The sequence below is a fragment of the Chiloscyllium punctatum genome, chromosome 19, assembly GCF_047496795.1.
Source record: "Chiloscyllium punctatum isolate Juve2018m chromosome 19, sChiPun1.3, whole genome shotgun sequence".
Taxonomy (NCBI): Eukaryota; Metazoa; Chordata; class Chondrichthyes; order Orectolobiformes; family Hemiscylliidae; genus Chiloscyllium; species Chiloscyllium punctatum.
The window spans coordinates 46,168,057-46,192,916 of NC_092757.1; the positions used below are offsets into that span (position 1 = coordinate 46,168,057).

At 45.3% G+C, this 24,860-nt stretch overlaps 1 protein-coding gene across 2 annotated transcripts in view; it reads right to left on the reverse strand.

The window, feature by feature from the left end:
• The window catches only part of atp2a3 (ATPase sarcoplasmic/endoplasmic reticulum Ca2+ transporting 3), a 203,760-nt gene that overhangs the window by 51,903 nt on the left and 126,997 nt on the right, over nt 1–24,860 (reverse strand). For both annotated transcript variants that reach the window (XM_072589319.1, XM_072589318.1), the window contains exons 10-11: nt 16,024–16,126; nt 7,481–7,612 (exon numbers count right to left, since the gene is read on the reverse strand). In XM_072589319.1, the coding sequence (XP_072445420.1) occupies nt 7,481–7,612; nt 16,024–16,126 (235 nt within the window). The remainder of the gene's footprint in view (nt 1–7,480; nt 7,613–16,023; nt 16,127–24,860) is intronic.

Sequence of the window (24,860 nt, forward strand, 5' to 3'; positions counted from 1 at the left end):
CTTACATTTTCTCTACGTCATACTCAGTTTGCCAACTTTTTGACCACTTTACTTATCGGTAGCTCTCTGCGAACTTAAAAATCACACAACACCAGGTTATAGGCCAACAGGTTTAATTGGAAGTACAACAGCTTTCGGAGCGACGCTCCTTCATCAGGTGGTAGGGTTAGGGCTACATTAAGGAGCAGCGCTCCGAAAGTTAGGGCTTCCAATTAAACCTATTGGACTATAACCTGGTGTTGTGTGATTTTTAACTTTGTACACCTCAGTCCAACACCGGTATCTCCGAACCATCTCTATGAACTGTTTGTACCTCCCTCCACAACTTGCCTTTCCTCCCATTTTCACGTTGTCTGTTAATCGGGCGACAGTACATTCTTTCCTCCTCGTCAATAGTTTATATTGGGAACAGTTGGTGTCCCAGCACTGATCCCTGTGGAATCTTAGCGGTTATAATTTGCCAGCCTGAAAAGAATCCCTTATCCCAAATCTGTCTGTTGGCCCGTGACACGAAATAATCAACTCGAGAAAAGTGAGGCCTGCAGATGCTGGAGATCAGGGTCGAGAGTGTGGTGCTGGAAAAGCACAGCAGGTCAGGCAGCATGTGAGGAGCAGGAGAGTCGATGTTTTGGGCATAAGCCCTTCATCCTAATGAAGAGCTTAGTCCTGAAACGTCAATTTTCCTGCTCCTCAGATGCTGCCTGAGCTGCTGTGCTTTTCCAGCACCACACTCTCGACCCTGATCTCCAGCATCTGCAGGCCTCACTTTTCTCGAGTTTAGTGATAGCACATTAGCCTCTCACTTGGAAGGTCCAAGAATTACCCAGAGACTTGAGCACCATCCAAAATCCAGGACAGCAACGTCTGCAGCATTGCTGGCAGACGGTCCTGTCTTTTGGATGTGGTGTTAAACAAGGTGCGTATAAACGGTCTCATGTTGGAAGAGGTGATGGCAGTCACAAAGGCTTGGCTAACAATCCTCCCGTCAACCAGCACCACCAGAGGATTCAAGATGGCAGCGATCTGAATAGATCAGCTTTGTTGAGCTCTGCACCCCAACCCAGAGTAGTCATTTTTTTCCACCCCTCATCTTAGTTTTTTTGGAAAAAGATAATTGTTAATTGGTAATACAACCATTTAAATCCTCTATCGAGCATGCGAGAATGACTAAGGGGAAGCAAATGGCCAAGTCTCAAGTACTCGGGACACTCAAAACCATAGGGCAGGCCCGAGGCGGTCACTGGGGAAGCAGCTGCAGCTCCCTCAGCAGCTGTGAAAGAAATGTCTGTCCAGCAGAACATCGTGGAGGAACGCGGAGCGAACAGACAGCTGATCCAGGAGATGGGGGGGGGGGGAAGAGACTCGTAACCAGCTGCAGCCCATCTCAGCCATGCTGCAAAAGCATGGGGAGGATTTGGAAGGGCTTGGGAAGCGAGTCGTAGAGGTTAAGCGGTGGACCGCGGTGTCGGGGTCAGAGGTCGAGCCCTCGGTGGGGCAGATCCCAGCCTTTGAGAAACAGGTTCGGGCCTTGACTGGGCAAGTCAAAGACCTGGAAAATCGAGGGAAGAGGAAAGATATCCGGGTCGTCGGACTGCCGGAGGGAGAAGAAGGTGGGCAGCCAGCAAAGTTTGTTTTGAAGACTGGCTGCCACAATTTCTTGGTGGGATGCCAAGGCAGACCGGGTGAAGGGTGACCGAGCTCACCGGATTACCGGTGCGCAGATCTGGTCAGGGTCGGCACACCCACCTGGTTCTGATAAGATTTCAATGTTACAGGGACAAGCAGAGAGTCATGGAAACTTCTAGAAAGTTCGGGAGACTTCCGCGGGCCCTGACCTATCAGGGAACTAAGATAATGTTTTCCCAGGACTTTTCTGTGGCAGTGATCCATAAGAGGAAATCACTTGATGAGGTTAAGAGAAGGTTAAAGGACCTCGGTATTCAATATTCGATGAAATACCCCGCAGTGCTTCATGTTACTAACGAGGAGACTGTGTGGTTGTTTGATTCCTTGAAGCAAGCCAAAAACTTCTTGGATACATTAAAATATTGTAGATGTATTTATGGACATGGACAATAGTGGCTGGGGTTTTTTTGTCTTGCTTTTATTTTCTTGTACTTTCACTGTCTTCCCAAAGAAGCTGTTCATGGTGGGTTTTTCCTGTCCGTGCTGGACAGCCATTGATATATTGTGGGGGGGGGGGGGTAGGCAGCATGCTCGCTGTTTTAATTATACCTTTATGTTTACAATGTCCTTTCTTTGGTTTCTTCCTTTGCTTGGGTTTGGGGTGCGGTTTGAGCTGGAAGGGGGCAATGGAGGGGTGTGTGGGAAATGTAAGCTCCCTCTGTGGACAGGGGTAGAGTCCCTCAATAAGTGCCTTTTGTATTTTGTAGTTAGCTTTGTTTTGTTTTTTTTATATATAAGTAGACTCGGAGTCTCCTTTTGAGTAGGCTCAGTGTGTTGTAAGATAAACTCTTCCTCTCGGCAGGTCAAAGGTGATTGTAAAGGATCATGGTTAGCAGCATTCTTAAATGGTGCACCTGGAACATCAGAGGGATTCATTCACCAGGTAAAAGAGAAAGGGCGTCGTTGAACCTTAGAAAGGCGAGGGTGAACGTTGCTTTGTTATTGGAGACTCATCTTAAATGACAAGGAACACGAAGTTACAGCAGGGTGGGTTTGATTGGGTGTTTTTCTCGTCTTTTAGTACCAAGAGTAGAGGAGTGGCAATACTCATCTGGAAGGGTCTCCCATTTAATTTAATAGACTGTGTTAAACATAAGTATGGTCAGTTTGTTATTTTTAAGGCCATTATACACGGTGAGGAATATGGTATTTTGAATGCCTACTGTCCTCCGGCCCACCCTCTTAGCTTTGTGACGAATGCACTAAGCTGATGGCCTTGGTGTTGCGGCATGTTATTATGGGTTGGGGGTGGGGGGCTTTAACCACCTTATGAATCCTATGTTGGATAGAATGCCCAAAGGCCTCCCAAAGCTTTCTCCACAAGCTAAGCAGTTGGGTGATCTATGTGGGGAACGGAGGTTGGTAGACCTTTGGAGATGTTTACACCCTACGGGCAGAGATTTTACATTCTTTTCCAATGCTCCTAAATGCCACACAAGGATTGATTATTTCCTAACTCCCACAGCATTTTTAGATTTGGTGGTATCTGTTCGATTGGGAGTACTGCCATCTCTGACCATGCAGCGGTGTATTTAATGGTTAAGATTAAGGGTGATGCAATGGGCTCACGGTACTGGTAGATGGATCCCTTCATCCTAGAGGGCAGCAAGTTTGTAGGACACTTCTCCAGGGCATTTGAAGCTATACTCGGGTATAGCTAGTAATCCATCCGTTCTGTGGGAGACTGCTAAGGCCTATGTTAGAGGGATAATTATCTCATACGTGGCCAGTCAGAAGTGACTAGAGGGAGAGCAGCAGCGTCTACTTGAGACACGATTGAAGACAGCAGAGATGGCATATCACAGTAGACTGTCAGTGACTAAGCTGCAGTGGATCACAACCCTTTGATCTATCTCAAACTCCATGCTCACGCATACAGCAAGGAAAGAACTTGCCTTTGCAAAGCAGAAGCTGTTTGAGCATGGGGATAGGCCGGATAATTACCTGGCATATTTGGTCAGGAAGAAGTCTACTGCTTCTATTAGAGAATGGAATCTTACTTATGATGCTAAAAAGATTAACGAGCCATTTTGGCGGTTTTACTCTGAACTTTACCAGTCTGAATGCGGTGAAGACAGATGGGATAAGATGAAGTTTTTTTTTTAAGGAATTTGGATCTTCCTGGGGTGTCTGCTAAACAGGTGTCTCTCTTAGTGCTCTGTTCACAGCACAAGACACAGAGATGGCAGTGAGGCAACTTCAAAGTGGGCAGGTGACCAGCCGGGATGGCTTGCCCAGTGAGTTTTATGAAGAATTTGTAAACATACTGTCAGACATGTATAACTATTCATATCGTCGGGATTGCCTCCCACCATCCTTGAGGGGGACTAATATTTCTCTTACCCTCAAGGGAAGGCCCCGGAGGACTGCGCTTCTTACAGACCCATCTCGCTTTTAAACTCCGATTCTGAAATTTTATTGAAGTCTCTGGCAATGAGGTCGAAGAAGTGTTACCCTCTATTGTTAAGGAGGGTCAGACGGGCTTTATAAAGGGTCACAGATCCTCTAATAATGTTAGGAGGCCATTTAGCATGATTGAACTGTGCCAACAGTCCGTTCAAGGGTCGGTGGTTTCCCTGGACGCGGAGAAGGCATTTGGCCGGGTGGAATGGTCGTACCTTTTTCATATCCGGGAGCGGTTTGTCCTGGGAGCAGTGTTTACTAGATGGGTAAGGGTCCTTTACACTGATCCTCTGACAGTGATTCTCACTAATGGTATACGGTCTCATCATTTTAACATCGGTAGGGGCAGTGGGCAAGGCTGTCCCCTCCCACCCTGGTGATTGAGTCACTGGCAGAGGCCATTCGTGGGGACCCGAATATAGCTGCCCCAAAGGTGGGGTCAAAGGTGCAGGCGATCACATGATATGCAGATGATGTTCTCATTTCTCTTTCGAACCGGACAGTTTCTGTGCCCTGTTTGATACAATGTATTAATTAATTTGGCTTTTTCTCTGGTTACAAGATCAATTTTTCAAAATCAGAGGTTAGGTCTATGGGTGGGGGGGTGGGGGGGGAGGTATGAGGGGAATACCAGACGTTGAAGGTGGGTTCCCCTTTAGTGGGCACAGGGAGGCTCACTTTATTTGGGCCTGTTACCCATAGTTTTGATCAGTTACTTAAGGCTAATTTTGTTCATTTGTTTGACAAGATTAAACAGGACCTTCAAAGATAGGAGGGGCCCTTCTAATTGCTCTTATTAAAATGAATGTTCTTCCTCACTTATCTGCGGATATTTCCCTGGCTTTTTCCTTGACAAACATTTCGGAACTTAAATGGTTGGTTTAATTCTTTTATTTGGCATTATAAGCGGCCCCTTATCAAGCTTATAAAATTGCAATGCCCCAGGGGTTGGGAAGAGTGGATCTCCTGGATGTCAGAAGATATCAACTGAGCTCCCTTCCATCTTTTGAGAGTGACTGGGCCTGTGGGGACTCGGCGTCAAAGTGGTTGGGCGTTGGGGCCTCCCAAGCAAAGTGTGCTCTTCTTAACCTGTTATTTCTAGACAAAATGAGGATAGATTGCGGCAATGTTCCACAACTAATAGTTATTAACACTGTCAAAGCATGGAGGGCAATGAGACAGATGGAAGGTAATATGTCTAAAACATCTCTCCATACTCCCATAGTTGGTCTACCAGGTTTCTGGCCAGGGACACTGGATCCTGGGTTTAAGTCCTGGGAGGGTAGGGGAGTCTCTTGTTTGGGTGACCTGTTTGAAGAGGAAAATGTCAATACAATTTGATCAAATTACTCGTACATATGGAGTATCGTGCAGGGACCTCACCTTTTTTTTCAGATCAGAGATTTTATCTGAAAAGAGACTATGCTTCTCTCTGAGGATTATAGATCTAATACAGAAAAGGCTAAGCTTCAGGCTCAGAGCACTCTTTCAATGAGTACCCTCTATCATTTGTTGGGGGGGGGAGATGATGGGCGTTCCTCGGGTGACATCGAGCAATTACAGGAGGTCTGGGAGAGAGAGTCAGGGGGTGGAGATCTCTCCGGAAACTCAGCAAGACATTTTTGAGACTGCGAGGAAAATTTCAATATGTAATAGGACTCACACTATGCATTTAAAGACTCTTCATTAGGGTCATCTGGCCCCAGATCGTCTTGTGAAATTTAAGCAGGGTGTGCCTTCAAGGTGCCCCAAATGTAAAATAAATCCAGATACCCTCACTCGTTATTTGCGGTCCAGTGACAGGCTCCCTACATACTGGAGCGCTGTGACCAGAGTAATAAAGGGGGTCTTGGGGACCAAAGTCAAGGTGGAGCTGGTTTCTCTTTGCTCCTGGGTTTGTTGAATTTATCTCCCTTAGATGTACACGGGAAAAAGTGTTTTAGCATCCTCACTTGTGTGAGGAAGAATATTCTGATGTGCCGAGTATTTGAGAACCCCCGGGTCTGTCGGGGTTGCATGACTTAATGATGGAACGCATTCCTTTGGACTTTCTTACAAACGTGGTGCACCAGAAAACGGACAATTTTTATAAGATGCAACAGCCCTTTTTGAATTATTTGAAAGTAGATCTGTCCGCCATTTTAATTAGGGCTTTTGTCTAGCCTTGGTGGCTTGGTTTAATGACCTGAGGGGGAAAATCTCAAGCAAGTGCGGGTTAAATGATCGATGATCTCTAAGGTTGAGAGCTGAGGTCATGTTATGCCGAGTGGCACTATTTATTTATTGGTTGATGTGTACTGAGTGTAGTTGAGAGTTCTTTTGTACAGTAGTATAGTAATTGGTTTATTGTTGGTGTTTTTGATGTGGTTATAATTTCATATTCCTGTAATTTTATAATTTTGTAAAGAAAATTGTTCTCAATAAAAATATTTTTTTTTTAAAAACCCAGCATCACCAAAACAAGATTTTTTGGGTTGTTTCCCTCATTGGTACTTATTAGATTTTGTTTGCTCAGAAAGATAGATGAGTGGAAGCATTTGCCAAGTATTGTGCTGGTTGTGAAGCCCCTTGGGCCTCCCTATGGATAGAAACGGCACAATGGAAGCAGACCAAGTCAGGAGGGGGGAGTAAAGGGGCTCTTCCACGAGTCAGCTCTTAACCTGGGGTTTTTTCAGCTCTGTCTGCTGAAGCTACAAATGAGCTGGTGGCTATGAAAATCCACTCCATTGGTCGACTGATGGCTTGCCCTTTTATAATTGGTGGCCATTAGCCACCCTCCTGAGATTTAGTAAAAGGTGGAGAGACAGCGGAACAGCAGTAATATTACTGGACTAGCAATCCAGAAGGCTGGACTATTGTTCAAGGTAAAAACAATGACTGCAGATGCTGAAAATCAAATGCTGGATTAGTGGTGCTGGAAGAGCACAGCAGTTCAGGCAGCATCCAACGAGCAGCGAAATCAAGTCCCACCACTGTAGCTGATCGAATTCAAAACTCATTTCGGAAATCTGGAATTCAAAGCTAGTCTCTGGGACGTTGACCATGAAATCATTACAGATCGTTAATAAAAACCAATCTTGATCATTAATATCCGAGAGAGAAGGAAATCCTCTATTTGTACCTAGTCTGGTTTATATAGGACTCCAGACCAACAGCAATGCAGTTGACTGCTCTCTGAAATGGTCAAGCAAGTCATCCGGTATAAGGGTATGTAGGGCAAAACTGGAATTACCAATGACACGCAGATCACATGGAAGAGTGAGAAAAGTTCTGAATCCATGAGCTACACCTCCCAGCACCTCATAACTGAAAATATAAAGGCAACCGAATTGTTTGTCTACATTATAAAACTGTGAAACAAATCATGGAGTTTACTGTAATGAATACTCACAGTGTTACAATAAGTGGCTCTTTCCACTTTGGTGAGACCGTGGAGATCAGTGTTGAAAACGTTCATCTTTTCAACTAAACAGGTGAGAGCAGTTTCTGTAGCTTCACCAACCTTCTCATAAACCCCTTTTGCCTGGGAGGATTAAGAAAAAGACAGGATTAACAGTATGTCTCTAAGCAGATACAAACACAGGAGTAATAGCAGGCCATTCAGCCCATCATTCAATATGATCGTGACTGATCAAACACTTCATTGTCATTTAGATCCCTGTCCTTAGGACTTTGGATACTACTGTTCATCAGAAATCCATCGACCTCTACCTCAAACAGACTCAAAAAAGGTGGCGTTTCCACAGTCCTCTGTGCAAAGAATCTAAAAAGGTTCACAACCCTGTGTAAAAACAAAAAATCCTCATCTCAGAACTATTTGTAATTATGAACAAATTTGTAATTTGTTTCAATCTTCGTTCAAAACTCCAGAGAATTCGGGCCCAGTTTGTTCAAGTTTTCTTCACAAGACCGTGCTGCCATCCTGGGAACACGGCTGGTGACCCTTTGCTGCATTCCCTCTGCGACATTATCGGAGATAAGGAGAGTAAGCCTGTCTACTTCATTCCAGGCACAGTCTAACCAAGCCTCTTTACAATTGGAGCCAGACTTCACCAGCCCTGAACTCAAAGCCTCTTGCACCACTAACATTCCATTAGCCTTCCGAATCGCTTTCTGCAATTAGTGTTCAGTAACTTGAGCGGCACGGTGGCACAGCGGTTAACACTGCTGCCTCACAGCGCCAGAGACCTGGGTTCAATTCCCGCCTCAGGTGACTGACTGTGTGGAGTTTGCACGTTCTCCCTGTGTCTGCGTGGGTTTCCTCCGGGTTCTCCGGTTTCCTCCCAAAGATGTGCAGGTCAGGTGAATTGGCCATGCTAAATTGCCCATAGTATTAGGTGAAGGGGTAAATGTAGGGGTATGGGTGGGTGGTGGGTCGGTATGGACTTGTTGGGCCGAAGGGCCTGTTTCCACGCTGTAATGTAATGTAATGTAAAAATGTAATGTAACTTGTCCCATCCTTTATAATAGATTCTAGCGTTTTCCCTATTATCGATGGCGTTGCCCATCACTCACTAATGAGTCTGATTGACCCCACTCCCAACCGAGGAAATCTCTTGTCACTGGCCGTGGATTCTGGAGGTCCTTGTGTGGTTAATAAGCCCAATCTCCAACTGTACATACAACAGGTATTTCCTGGAGGTGGAATTGGTCCTTAGCCTTGAGGGGGTTCTCATTCCTCTCTCTGCCTCCTTTTCCAGATTCCCTCTGCCAAGTTCTCAAAGAATTGCGTCCCTTCACAAAGGAGGCACCTGCAAGTCAGCTTCTTCTGACCATGGGTCTCCCACATATTGAGATCAATGTTGCATTTCTTAAGGGAAGACTTCAGGGAGTCTTTAAACGGCTTCATTTGTCCTCTGCTCATCCCAAAGTCTTCCTGGCGCTGGGTGAAGATGATTTGCTTTGGCAGCGGGAACACAGGTATGACCGGCCCAGCAGAGTTAGCTTCGGATGCTCATCGCCTTGATGCTGGTGCTGTTGGCTCCTTCAGGGTCTTTGATATTAGTACACCTGACTCCTAACCGATGCACAGAATCCATCACAAAAGCATTGATGGGATTTCTCCAGAGTCATGAGGTGCTGTCAGTAGATAGTCCAACTTTCAGAGCTATACAGAGTCGCCGAAAGGATGTCTGCCTTTATACACAAGGGTCTTAGTGTCTACACGGACGTTAGAGCCAAAGACTCTCATCCTTAGACATCTGAAGGTGGTGCTCACTGATTGGATCTGATGTTAAATGTTGACAGCAATTTCAGCCTTAAAGGAGAGATGGTTCCCCAAAGGGGGGGGGGGGGCGTGGAACAGAGAATGTTCCACGTCTGGGTGGATCTCTCCATTGATCTTAATGGTGGGCATGGACTGGATCTTGACATGGGGTAGGGTTGATAAAAGATTCACGTCTTCCGGAGGTTCTTTGGTATGGCTCTGCCAAGGTATTAAAGCGAGGCTAGAAGATTTTTTTTCCCCTGAGGGAGCAGGGATGACATGGCTGTCCACACACAGACGTTCCACAAGGTCAGTGTTGTTTACTTCGTGGATTTTCACCGGTCGAGTTTGAAATGATTTCCATCCATTCTGTAGACAACGTCCGCATCACTGGGAAATTTCATCTTGACAAGAAAAATGGCGGTGAGGAAGATGGAGAAAAAAAAAGGGGGGAGAGGGGTGAAACATCCCTACTTGGCCCCAATCTTAACCCCAAAGGATTCGGTCATATTACAATCAGTGAGGGCTATTGCCAGCATCTTGTTATGGAGGAGACAGAGGAGGTTAATGGGCAGCAAGCCTTCAACAGGAGCTTCCATAACACTTCACTGAGTCAAAACGCCTTTGTCAGGTCGATGAAGTCATGTACAGTGATAAGTATCATTCCTGGCTTATGTCTTGATTTTTCACTGCTCAGTAGGTCCACAGATCTACAGTTTGGTTGGAAGCCACACTGGTTTTCAAGGAGGATTTCCTCAGACTGAAAGAAGGTGCCTCATAGGGATTTGGGTGATAATCCGCCCAACAATGGACAGTAGGGGGATTCCTCAGTAGTTGCCACAGTCCACATAGTCCTCAAGAAAGCAGACACAGTGGTAATGGCAACACTCTGGAGATCTGCAGGGATTTCTTCTTTGTTCTAGACTTTCAGGAACAGTCGGTGGAGATGACAGCTCTTCCAAGTTTGAAAATTTCCACTGGAATCCCAACTACTCCTGCAGCTTGTCCATTCCTCATGTCTAGTGGAGGTTCCCAACTTCTGCCACTCCAGGTGGGAGTCCAAGATCGTCATGGATAGGAGTTGGGGAATTCCTTACACTCACCCTCATCAATGATTGTATTGTGGGTTAGCAGTTCTTTGAAGTGTTCGCCCCATCAGAGGCTGATGTTCTCTCTCTCTCTCTCTCTCTCTCTCTCTCTCTCTCTCTCTCTCTCAAAAGAGTATCATCTTTACTCATCAGTTTGAGACCAAGGGTGTTGGGGTCCTTCTTTTTCCTCGGTGTCAGTGAAAAAACCTCACATTGTTGTGCTCATCAGTCAGGAGTTACAGATCCTTAGCTGTCTCAGTCCACACTGGTCCTTGATTTCTCTCACCCTTCTTTGTGAGTCTGCCTTTGCTGTTTGATCAGTTCTTCTCTGTCTTGCCAATGATATTGTTTTATCAGGAACGGAGCTTTCCTCCTCTGGTTGGTGTGAGGACACTGATGTAAAGCTAACAGATCTGTCGTTCCCGATTTCTCTCTCATTCCCTTTCTAAATAGTGGGGTGCCATTGCTACCTTCCAACCTACAGTAATCATTCCAGAATCTATCACTGATTATCGATGTCGCTAATCCCAATGCTCTCAGATTAAAACTATCAGGTCCTAGAGATTTCTCGACTTTCAAGTCCATTAATTGTTCCAGTATAATCTTCTTACTAAACACCAATCTCCACCTTCTTTTCCTTGTCTGTCTTAGCCACTTGAATCTCCACTGGGAGATTTCCGTTACCTTTCTCAGTGAAAACAGTCCCAAAGTAATCATTCAGCATCTCTACCATTTCTCTGTTCCCTTTTATGTATTCATCTTACTCTGCCTGTGATGGGCCCACATTTATTTTAGCCAGAAGTTTCCTTTTCACGTACCTATCTTGGCTCAGTTTCTTGGTCCTGCAGCTTGTGTAGGTCCCACCTGCCCCACAATAGACCCAATTCTTCAGAAATGTGATGCTCTCCATCCTCCAGCAGTTCTCCAGCCACATTCAAATGATCCTGTTGTTCTATGTTCCCTGGTACACAGCTCTGAGAATGGTCTTGAAATCACTGTTCAAGGTCATGCTTTTTCATTTCCTTATTAACTCTCCGCAATCTGCCTTTAGGACCGCATCCCTCTTCCTACCTACATTGCTGATCCCACTCGTCTGGAAGGATGTTCTGCAGCTACTCCATGGCACATTAGAGGCAGGGGGCTTCTGACTGACCAGCCTGGTGATCGCCCATTTCCTCTATTTCTGTGTGCAAAATCACCCCTCCCTACACATGCTGTTGTCCTCTTGGACGTACCATAGTGACACCAGCCACTACGTAAGGTCCAAAGTCCCAAGCACAAGCTCATGGAGCTGGCGACAATTCCGGTCCGGAGCCAATTCCAGTCGGTGTGTTGGTTCAGAGACAATTCTGGTCCGGTGACACTTTGTATGCTGATGACATCGCACATATTGCCGGCTCTACACTCCATTTGGTCCTTCTGACATCCCAAAACTCTAAAAGCCTATTTGTCACCCCGAGAATAAGTCTAGACTTTGAGAACCTAAGCTATTTCTCAGAACAAAAAGCCTAGAAATGCCAAATCTTCACATGCTTTCGATCAAATTGTAGAACTAAACATAACAGGTTGGTATTTATTCAAATCTCATGATCTACTGGGGCAGAACGCTGGTTCAGTGGTTAGCACTGCTGCCTCACAGCGCAAGGGAGTTTGCACATTCTCCCCATGCCTACCCCATGGGTTTCCTCCGGGTGCTCCGGTTTCCTCCCACAGTCCAAAGATGTGCAGGTTAGGTGAATTGGCCATGCTAAATTGCCCGTAGTGTTAGGTGCATTAGTTAGGGGGAATGGGTCTGGGTGGGTTACTCTTTGGAGGGTCTGTGTAGACTAGTTGGGCCAAAGGGCCTGTTTCCACACTGTAGGGAATCTAATCTGTTTCACAAAGATACTACACAGGTAAATGTCCCATATCAGATAGTGCAGGAGGTTAGAACATGCACAAGTAACTCAATTTTAAAGTCATTTTTAACTGGTGCTTTGATTTCATTTATTTTAACAAAAACAATGACTGCAATTTGGGAAGTGGAGAAGAATAGATGTTTCATTGCAGTGCAGGTAAGGATAAACTGCTGTGGTGTTATTGTCAGTAGAGGCAATTAATATTTTAAAATCTGACAACTTCCATTTATTGAGTGTCATGGAGTCATACAGTAAAACAGCACGGAAACAGACACTGCGGTCTAATTGGTCCATTCCAACCAGGTATCCCAAAACTTAATTAGTCCCATTTGCCTGCATTTAGTCCATATCCCTCTAAACCTTTCCTATTCGCACACCAGTCCAAAATGCTTTTTAAATGTTGTAATTGTACCTGCATTTACCACTGCCTCTGGCAGTTTGTTCCACCTACACATCACCTTCTGTGTGAAAAAGTTACTCAAGCCCCTTTTAAATTTTTCCCCTCTGATCTGAACATTATGCCCTCTAGTTTGGACTTCCCTACTCTGGGAGAAAGGCCTTGACTATTCACCCCATCCATGCCCCTCAAGTTTTTATAAGCTTCAATAAGGTAACCCCTGAGTCTCTGATGCTTCAGGGAAAGAAACCCTCTCCCTGTAGCTCAAACTCTCCAATCCTGGCAACATCCTTGTAAGTCTTTCCTGCCCCCTTCCACATTTAACATCCTTCCTATAGCCGGCTAACCTGAATTGTACACAGTATTTCGAAAGTGGCCTCACTAATTACTGGAAACTTTCTAATGGAAGAAAAGCTCTAAAGGGTGTCAATCACAAAATAATATTTTGGACAGGAAGGAACTACCTGGAAGAGACTTTTATGACATGGTAGATTTGTGAGCGCTGTTAAAAAGAGAGACCGATTGGTTGGCAAGACAGCTCCTGCTGAGGTGTTGCCATGGACAATGGGGAAACCCAGGCTCCCCACACTCCCGGGCAATTCAAAACTGGCACTAGGTATCAGCATATTGCCTTACTTTACAGAACATGGTCCTGGTGTCTGAATGTGGGTCACTACTAATGAGTCTAAATGCTGGAGGCTATCATTAAAGAAGAAAGAGAGAGAGATCAGGATGGAAAGGGTTCCATGAGGCAGGTGCAGTATGGATTCAGGAAGGTCATGTTTGACAAATTCACTGGAGTCCATGGAGGATATAACAAGATTAGATTAGATTACTTACAGTGTGGAAACAGGCCCTTCAGCCCAACAAGTCCACACCGCCCCGCCGAAGTGTAACCCACCCATACCCCTACATCTACCCCTTACCTAACACTACGGGCAATTTAGCATGACCAATTCACCTGACCTGCACATCTTTGGACTGTGGGAGGAAACCGGAGCACCCGGAGGAAACCCACACAGACACGGGGAGAATGTGCAAACTCCACACAGTCAGTCGCCTGAGGCGGGAATTGAACCCGGGTCTCTGGCGCTGTGAGGCAGCAGTGCTAACCACTGTGCCACCGTGCCGCCCAACAAGCATGGTGGATGGAGGGGAGCAGGTGGATGTTATATATTGGATTTTCAGAAGACAGTAGATAAGGTGCTGCATAAAAGTCTCATCCATAAGACAAGAATGCATGGAGTTGCTGGGAATGTACAAGCATGGATAGAGGACTGGTTAGCCAATAGAAAGCAGAGAGTTGAGATAAATGGGTGTTTCTCTGGTTGGAGATCAGTGGTGAACAGGGTACTGCAGGGGTCAGTGTTTGGTCCACACTGTTCATGATATATAAATGATTTGGAAGAGGAAACAGAGGGTAACATATCCAAGTTTGCAGATGACATTAAATTGAGTGGAAATGCAAACTGTGCAGAGGATGTAGAAGGACTGCAGAGAGATTTAGTGAGTGGCCAAAGGTCTGGCAGCTGGAGTACAATGTTGGGAAATGTGAGGTTATCCACTTTGGAAGTAAAAATTAAGTCAGAGTATTATTCAAATGGTGAATGATTGCAGCATGCTGTGGTGCAGAGGGTCTTAGGAGTGCTCAGACATGAATCGCTAAGTCATTGGTGCAACAGTGTGATCAGGAAGACAAACAGAATATTGGCTTTCATTGTTAGAGGGATTGAAGTTAAGAGCAGGGAGGTTCTGCTGCAATTGTACAAGGTGTTAGTGAGGCCGCACCTGGAGTATTGTGCACAGTTCTGGTCTCCTTACTTGAGGAAGGATATACTGGCGTAGGAGGCAGTGCAGAGGAGGTTCACCAGGTTGACTCCAGAGATGAGGGGGTTACCCTATGAGCAGAGGTTGAGTCACCTAGGACTGTACTCATTAGAATTTAGAAGAATGAGAGGAGATCTTATGGAAACATGTAAAATTATGAAAGGGATAGATAAGATAGAGGCGGGCAAGTTGTTTGTCTGGTGAGTGAGACAAGGATTAGGGGACATGGCCTCAAGATTAGGGAGAGCAGATTTAGGACAGAGATGAGGAGGAACCACTTTCCCAGAGGGTAGTGAATCTATGGGATTCTCTGCCCAGGGAGGCAGTAGAAGCAGCTTCATTAAATACATTCAAGACACGGTTGGTTGGGTTTTTGCATGGTACAGGAATTAAGGGATATGGGGATAATGCAGGTAGGAGGAGCTGGGGTAATGGGTAGATCAGCTCAATGGGCCAAATGGTCTACTCCTGCTTCTATTACTATGAAACTATAAATGGGGTACATTGCAAATTCAACTGAATATTTTACATTGTTTGTTAGTGTAACCAGCATGAAAAATACACAATAATATGTATGGCAAAAAGAGGAGTGAAATAATATTAAGGAAATCTAAGAGATATGGAGGAGGAGTGTGGAGATGTGAGAGAGAGTAGGTACGGCAACAGGCTGATCTTTGGGCTGTAAACCTTCCACATGTGTCACAGCAGGTAGATAGGCAGGACATGGATTAGTGGTGCTGGAAGAGCACAGCAGTTCAGGCAGCATCCAAAGAGCTTCGAAATCGACGTTTCGGGCAAAAGCCCTTTGACAGCCTGGGTACAACACTGACAAAATCAAGGGAAAGACAGCAAAGAACAAAAAGCAGAAGTCAAGAAACTCTGTTCAATAGTGGGTTAATAACCTGCCAACAGGTCCTCAAAATCTCAACAAAGGACTCACTGCAGGGTGTGAGAAATACTTGTCACAGCTATAATAGAGTTCTCAGGATTTAAGGTTCATGTCATGGTCCACTTGGAGTGATGGATGCCATTTGACACTGCACTGTAAAGAAAAAAAGTGAGCATTTTTCTTTGATTCATACAACCACAAACACACAGCCCCCACCCAGTGAAACACATATTCCATTTGGCCTGTCACAGTCTCACACACAGCCTGCTCATTAAACACACATTCTTACCCTCTTTAACAGCCCAATAATGTACACACCTTCACATCCTCTCAATGACACACACTGTACCCCACACAATCCCAAGACTCATTCACTGATGCGCGCACACATATGCATTAACAGTCACTAAACTCAGAGCCACAAACACTCCACTGTACCCACCTAACAACGGGCTTCAAATACAACAAAACAGACTTTTAGAGGGGTTATCAAAACAGTGACACTTATGAGCACTGAGTCAGTTCTAGGATAGTTTAGTGCTTTTGTGAACAATGCAGATGAAGCCCTTCGCAAGTGTTTCTTTTTCAGAAATGAATCAAAAGGTTGTCACTAAATATAGATGACTGACCTCGTTGAAGTCCAAGGAAGAATCATTACACAGTGCACAGATGGTAGCCAGCTCCACCAGCCCACTGTAGTTACTGGGCTGGATAGGTTTGTCTCCCATTAATCTGCAAAGAAAAAAAATGTTTTCATTCAAATCAGCACCATCTCAAACTGTTTCACACAATAAATTGCTTAAATTTGGATTCATTTTTAGGGCGTCATGGTGGCTCAGTGGTTAGCACTGCTGCCTCTCAACGCCAGAGACCTGGGTTCAATTCCCGCCTCAGACAACTGTCTGTGTGGAGTTTACACATTCTCCCCGTGTGTCTGTGTGGGTTTGCTCTGGTTTCCTCCCACAGTCCAAAGACATGCAGGTTAGGTGAACTGTCCATGCTAAAATTGCCCGCAGTGTTAGATGAAGGGGTAAATGTAGGGGAATGGGTCTGGGTGGGTTGCCCTTCGGAAGGTCGGTGTGGACATGTTGGGCCGAAGGGCCTGTTTCCACACTAAGTAATCTCATCAAATCTAATCTAAAACACTGGAAATAACAGCAGCCTGGAGCGTGGCTTAAAGAAGGACAAGAAGCAGCCTTCCTGGTCCCAGGATTTTCAGGGGAACATCAGAGGGAGGCAAGAGGGGTCTGGCTGTATGATTTGTCAAAGCAATTATAGTTGAAGCAGGCAAAAGATCAACCACCAAGAAGAGATGGGTTTGCAGGGAAGAACAAAAAGCACCAATCCCACTGCTTCGGAGATGGTCTGGCGAAACCTACCAAATAGAGAAGCAGAGTTAATGTTTCAGCTACGAGAACCTTCAGCAGAAGCAGCAAAAGGATAGAGACACAAGTGGTTTCGAGAAAAGGGCAGAAAAAGGGCAGGAGAGACAGAAAGGCAGAAACTTGAGTTCTCGAGAGCCAATGGGACGGTGGTCGGGAAAGCGTGTGACCAGTGTAGGTGTAGTAAAAAGTCTCAATTGGGAAAAAGCCATTGCACAAAGTTGTGATGTGGGACAGTCTGAACTTTCACTGCAAGAAGCTAGAGTGAGAGCGCAAACACAGGAGAGTGAGAAAGAGCGAGAGAGAGAGAGAGAGAGACTCTCATGGAAGTCACTCATGGTACATTATACATCAATCTAAATTGCTTTTCATATTTGTTGCGAGGGAAGAAATTAGCAAAGCAACCATATATCCAATGCAAGATTACGTAAATGTCAGAGACATGCACTTCCTTGTTATTGAGGATGCCCAGATTCACCCATTTAGCTGTATATAGTCCTCCAGTCATAAATGGGAGGGAGTAGAGATTGGTGACCGAGGTTGTAGGGTGATATCTTTCCCCATACTACTACTTTCTCATTCATTATCAATCACTGAGTTATTTGGGCGAGCATTTGAATACCATCGGAGCACTGAAAGTCACACGGGGCAAGAACAATTCTTGTGCACATTGTGTGCCTTTTTACACAAACAATGTGCAAGCTCCAAATACACTTGCTGGCTTTGGTGGAAACATCATTCAGCCGAATACAAGTACATCATTTTCTACTCCCATAGCCCTTTGGAGACGTGATTTCTGGTGTGTCCTGGAATCATTGTTTGTGGATCGTGAACTGGTCATTGGCAAGCTGCATCAGCATGAACAATGAGACTTTGGGGGTCAGTTTAGCTCAGTTGGCTGGACAGTTGGTTTGTGAAGCAGTGTGATACCAATAGCGTGGGGTCAATCCCCACACTAGGTGAGGTAACCATGAAGGATTCTCATTTTCAGACTCTGCCCTTTCCTGAGGTGTGGTGGCCCTCAGCTTAAAATCACCACCAGCCATTTTCTCTAAAGGGAGAGCAGCCCTATGGTCTGGTAAAACCATTCCTGATGAAGGGCTTTTGCCCGAAACATCAATTTTCCTGCTCCTCGGATGCTGCCTGACCTGCTGTGCTTTTCCAGCGCCACTCTAATCTAAACTCTGGTTTCTAGCATCTGCAGTCCTCACTTTTGCCTGGTAAGACTATGACAACTTGACAATGAACCATTGTGTGGTGGCCAGCCCTTCTCTACACAACACCCAAACATGAACATTTGACATCTCATCTGGTTCACATCCAAGCGCCGATACCATCCACCCACTGGTCTCTAGTTCTTCAGACAGAGTGACAAACAGCAAGAGATGGTGCCAACAACTCCAATGTTTCTTTATGCTCTTTGCTGACTGACTTCACTTTCATGTCCCAGACAGAGCACTTACAAAATCACATCCTGAAATCAGTGAAACCCAATGGGAGAGCATAGTGACCAAAATAATCCAAGATACAATGTGTGCACGCTGTTTCCTCTTGCCCTTTGAAAGTAGAGCACTATCCTTGCTGACTGCTGATGCATTACCCAGACTGCAGCATCCAAGCGGTTTATGACCATATGATTGTTGGAACTAGCTGCAATCCCACAGAAGCTGTGACCCCCCGTTTAAACTGCTCCTTGATTTGAGAACAGTATTGGGATTGGTACCACCTCCAGATCTGCTGTATGGTCATTCTGATGGACTGCAGGAGCCTCCCTTCTGATCCAATCATGGTCATCAATGATCTTTTTGCAAGCTTGCCTCGTCTTTCATGGAGGGTTGGTGTTGATTGATGTTGACGCTGCGAGGTTGAACTCATGTTCGCTGTCCTGGGGATTTCCAAGAAAGGAAATTTGACATTTATACTTGTCAAACTGGGTCTCCATCTTTTCCCACTCTTGATACTGTTAAGTCTTGTACCTGTCCAGGACAAAGTGGATCGTTCCTGTCCAAATGTTAACTACGATTCCACACGGAATGCCAGCACATGCCATAGTCATGTCCTACTATGGAGGTCACATCAATGAAAGGAGATCAATGTACTCACCACTCAAAACAAAACTTACAAGAGCTTGGTTTTATTGTCTTGATGAGGAATCCACTATGATCTCAGGCAGGAGTAACATTCCCAGCCTATGAATCAGCATCTCATTGGTGTTCACTTTTGTCAATGCCCCAAAATCTCTCAGTCTGGTTAATCTGCTGTTACAACTACCTGTCCGACATCGACTTCTTGACCATCGATTTTCCTTGATGTCTTCAGCTTCTTGTCAGAAGTGACTGTGAGAACAAGCTGTCAAGAGTTATAAATGCTTTCTTCTCCCTTTCTCTTGGCCTCTAAGGCCCTTGACTACATGAGGGACGTGGATAGGGTAAATAGACAAGGTCTTTTCCCTGGGGTGGGGGAATCCAGAATTAGAGGGCATAGATTTAGAGTGAGGGGGGGAAAAGATATAAAAGTGACCTAAGGGGCAACTTTTTCACACAGAGGGTGGAATGAGCTGCCAGAGGAAGTGGTGGAGGCTGGTACCATTGCAACATTTAAAAGGCATCTGGATGGGTACATGAATAGGAATGGTTTGGAGGGATATGGGCCAAGTGCTGACAAATGGGACTAGATTGAGTTAGGATATCTGGTTGGCATGGACGGGTTGGACCAAAAGGTCTGTTTCTGGACTGCACATCTCTAGGACTCTATGACATGCTGGAGCAACTTGGTCTGATGTGAAGCGATACAATTGATTTGTCTCCAAGGAAAGGTCAAAAAGGATTAACAGAGCTTTGAAGAGTGCCCAGGGCATTCCTCACACCCTTTCCATCAGAACCTCTCTAGTCCTTTCCAACAAAGGTGAGATCTCAGTGACATTGTGACCAACAATCCCCTGATAGTTCCTGCTTAGAGGCCTTCTAACCCTGTCACAAGGCTCATCTTTGTGCAACTCTCTTATCGAGACCAAACACGTCCCTTTGACTTGGAGTTATACTTGGTCATCTGTTCAAAACCTTGGGAATTCACAACCTGAGAGAGGCCATGCTCTGCTGTGTCTGGGTGCTCTGCCTGCAATTTTACATAAATATCGGGATAACTTTCTTTCACACAGCTGAAAAATACCTGGCACAGCTGACTCAAAAATATGAGGGAAAGAACATTACAGTGTGGGGCGAACACTTGAAGATCCCAGTTGGCCATCCTGGCAAAGGAGAAGCAGCCACTATTTTACCACAATGGCGGTGCGATGGCTGAAGAACTGAATAGTCGTCATTAGTCACTGCAGCAACTTTATTTATAACAAGTGTCTGGAATCTCTTGGAGTTGGGGCCATCAAAATCCTCATTGAAGCAGACAGTCTGACCAGGTTGGATTGTAAGCCAAGCCCTGCTCATCGTCCGGAAGCACTGGTGTAAGCTGAGTTTTACACGCAACATTGTGAACTTGAACACTCGCATTGTAATGATGGCTGCATACAGTACCATTGACATGACCTGTTGCAATCAGATAAACCAATGCTGTAGGTCTTTGAGACTGGTATCTCTAGATCTTTGCCCAATGCCAGATAGAAATTACAATGTGAAGCTCCTCCTTGTGAAACATATGTTTCTGCAAAAGCGATCTCTTCTGGGCCTTCCTGTGAATTGTCTGGTCTATTGCTACACCAAGGAGAAAGTGAGGATTGCAGATGCTGGAGATCAGAGACAAAAAGTGTGGCCCGAACCATCAACTCCCCTGCTCCTCAGATACTGCCTGACCTGCTGTGCTTTTCCAGCACCACCCTTATTGACTATTGCTGCATCAATCCTGTCCAGTTTGTGGTTGCAATGTCAGCACTTCATTGCAAGACTGTGTTCACAGTACTGACTTCAGCCAGGTTGGCATCAATTATAGGGAGGAAGCTAATCCCTCTTGGGTTTCACACAATTTCTGTACATTTTGTACTAAAATTTTCCACAAACCACTGTTTGAAAACGGGAACACTATTGTTTTTGGTATGAAAATGGATCTCTCAATACACGATTGTACAAAATTCAACACACCTCTACTGGGGGGGGACTGTCGCAACTCCCCACGATATGTTAGTTTGTATGAAAGGCTGGAGAGGGAACATGATTTCTGTATAATTGTGGGTAGGTGTGTGGTGTGTTCATTCTTGCATGGTTAGTATAGAGCAACAACAGAAAACAAGCCAATAAAACTCAGCTAAGTATCAAACTCTGTCCACTTACTGAGCGCTAGTGCATCTGATGGTTTCCCAGCACTGAAGACATTACAGACAGACAGTCAATGTTATGGATAGCAGATCTAATATAGGCTCTTTATTAGGTAGTGAGGCTTAAAACAAGTGCTGATATATTAACATTGGTGCTAGAGAGTGTTTATGGTAAGGCACTGCGCACACATTAACCTAACTGGGCTGTAGCATGTATAATCACAACATACCACTTTGTTTCAAGCAGTGACTGAAAAAAAAGGGGGGGGCAGCTCACAGCAGGTCGTTGAAAAGATAGAAAAGGTTGTCTTTCGAAAAGAGAGAGTAGACTCGGCCCAGGACTGAACAGTCCATACATCAAACGTTAACTCCCCTGCTCTCTCCAGAGATGCTGCCTCATCTGCTGAGTGCTGTCAACAATTTACTTTGTAACTGCAGAGTTCCAGTATGTGTGGCACTTTGCTTATTTTTTTTTTCCCACCTGTACTGTCAAATGATGCAAGAATCTTACATAAACAGCATCAGAAGTAATGTTGGTGAGTCAGGAGATGTCAGAACAGCAACACCAAGAGGAGAAGTGGGTTGGAAAGTTAATCAGATGTGGGGTTTTTTAATCTGGTTATAAGGAAAGAAAAGGATGAAACAATTTAGAATGAGAGAGAGAGAGAGAGAGAGAGAGAAAAATGGAGGTGAGGAGAAGGAAAGTGATTGAAGAAGAGAAATAGAAAAAGGAGAGAACAGTAATGGGAGAGGGGGCAGAACAGGGCAAGAAACAGCATAGGAAGAGAAGAAGGGATATAGAATGAGAGTGCAATCAGAAATGAGAGAGAAAGAAATAACATGTACTAGAGAAAGCACAAGTGAGAATGAAAAAGCAGACAGGTCAGGAATGAGTAAAGGCAGGATAATAACAAGACTGAAAGGAGGAAAGAGGAATTAAGGATGTGAAAGGGCAAGAGGTAGAGAAGCAGGTAAAGGGACGGCTGGAAAATGGGAAGCCTTCAGAAATGAGATAACGAGAGTCCAGGGAAAGTATATACCTGTCAGGGTGAAAGGGAAGGCTGGTAGGTGTAGGGACTGCTGGATGACTAAAGAAATTGAGGGTTGGGTTAAGAAAAAGAAGGAAGCATATGTCAGGTATAGACAGGATAGATTGAGTGAATCCTTAGAAGAGTATAAAAGGCAGGAGGAGTTTACTGAAGAGGGAAATCAGGAAGGCAAAACGGGGACATGAGACAGCTTTGGCAATTAGAGTTAATGAGAATCCAAAGGGTTTTTACAAATACATTAATGACAAAAGGGTAACTAGGGAGAGAATAGGGCCCCTCAAAGATCAGCAAGGCAGCCTTTGTGTGGAGCAGCAGGAGATGGGGCAGATACTAAACGAGTATTGTGCATCAGTATTTACTGTGGAAAAGGATATGGAAGGTGTAGAAGATCGGGAAATAGATGGTGACATCTTGCAAAATGTCCATTTTACAGAGGAGGAAGTGCTGGATGTCTTGAAACGGTTAAAGGTGGATAAATCCCCAGGAGCTGATCAGGTGTACCCGAGAACTCTGTGGGAAGCTAGAGAAGTGATTGCTGGGCCTCTTGCTGAGATATTTGTGTCATCGATAGTCACAGGTGAGGTGCTGGAAGACTGGAGGTCGACAAATGTGGTATCACTGTTTAAAGAAGGGTGGTAAGGACAAGCCAGGGAACTACAGACCAGTGAGCCTGCCCTCGGTGGTGGGCAAGTTGTTGGAGGGAAGGATTGATTAGGGATAGTCAACATAGCTTTGTTTGTGTGAAATCACATCTCTCAAACTTGATTGAGTTTTTTGAAGTAGCATGGAATACAGGCAGATAGAGTTTAATTCAGATAAATGTGAGGTGCTGCATTTTGGGAAAGCAAACCTTAGCAGGATTTATACACTTCATGGTAAGGTCCTAGGGAGTGTTGCTGAACAAAGAGACCTTGGAGTGCAGGTTCATAGCTCCTTGAAAGTGGAGTCGCAGGTAGATGGGTTGTCAAGGCGGCATTTGGTATGCTCTCCTTTATTGGTCAGAGTATTGAATACAGGAGTTGGGAGGTCATGTTGCGACTGTACAGGACATTGGTTAGGCCACTGTTGGAATATTGCGTACAATTCTGGTCTGCCCCCTATCAGAAGGTTGTTGTGAAACTTGAAAGGGTTCAGAAAAGATTTACAAGGATGCTGCCAGGGTTGGAGGGTTTAAGCTATCAGGAGAGGCTGAATAGGCTGGGGCTGTTTTCCCTGGAGCGTCGGAGGCTGAGGGGTGACCTTATAGAGGTTTATAAAATTGAGAGGCATGAATAGGATAAATAGACAAAGTCTTTTCCCGGGGGTTGGGGAGTCCAGAACTAGAGGGCATAGGTTTAGGGTGAGAGGGGAAAGATATAAAAGAGACCTAAGGGGCAACTTTTTCACACAGAGGGTGGCATGTGTATGGAATGAGCTGCCAGAGGACCTGGTGGAGGCTGGTACAATTGTAACAATTAAAAGGCATTTGGATGGGTATATGAATAGGAAGGGTTTGGAGGGATATGGGCCAGGTGCTGGCAGGTGGGACTAGATTGGGTTGGGATATCTGGACGGATTGGACCGAAGGGTCTGTTTCTGTGCTGTACATCTCTCAGACTCAAATTTATTCTCGCCCCCCCCCCCCCCCCAAGAATTCCATAAATCAATGGGTAAAAAGTCTCAGCATCAAAGGAGTCGAGTTGATGACAGCTGTATTAAACATGCCTGTTAGACAGCATCTGAACACCTCCTGAGGATTCAGAGTATGCAGCATTGCATAAAGATGGTTGTAACATTTTATCTTCTGAGGTTTCTCTGTTCAATCAAACAAAGACTGCAACATTTGTAAGTGAGACTGAAGACGCTGCGCAGACCCTGACCCCAGAGCCCGATACCAGGTGTCAGAATGGAGGCAAGCAGATTGACCCGATGGATAACCCATCATCATTGCAGAGTGAGAAGCGCGTAATTTGGATATAGAGTTTAGCAACACATCAGATCCATAGTGAGCAAACACCTAGTCTGGGGGAAAACAAACCACAAAGTCTTTAAACTACTTCTCTATTTGAGTTCATGAAGTTGAAGGGGAAGCAAGAGAAGATATAAATTGTTCTAAAGTATATTTTCTTTTAACATTGGAGCTGCCAGAGTGATTGCGCGGAAATCGGACACGCGTCATATTTTTAGATCAATTTTCTTTCTGACTTTAACACGCCCTCACAGCCACCTCTTGCTTTGCGTGGCAAGTCTCAATGGCAGCAGTCGAATTCCTGACACACACCGTGAACAGGTCCCTCTTCATCCTGAAGCAAAATAGGAAGCATGATTCGACGTTGCATTTGCTACCTGTCTGAGAGCACTTCGCCTCAGTCTGAATTTCCCCAGGCCCCAGTGCCAGGCTCACAAACAGAAATGGCTGGCACAAAGCCCACTACCGGCTCAAACCTTCCCCAGCCAGAATTCTACCAGCTACAAGGGAGGGGGTCTGCAAGCCCCTGGGCAAGTTGGGACGAAACCAGTCCAGGGAGAGGCCCACAGCACATAGTTAACTCAACGGCTCTCACTGAGAGGGCATCGAGGGGGGAGGAACCTCCTTAACAGATCTCCAGGCACATTGGAGGGAACCCTTTTCAGCTCACTTCCCCATCCACTCCTAGTCACTCAGCCCCAGCTGCCTACCCTCAGTAGTTGCCACAGTCCACATTGTCTTCAAGAAAGCAGACACAGTGGTAATGGCAACACTCTGGAGATCTGCAGGGATTTCTTCTTTGTTCTAGACTTTCAGGAACAGTCGG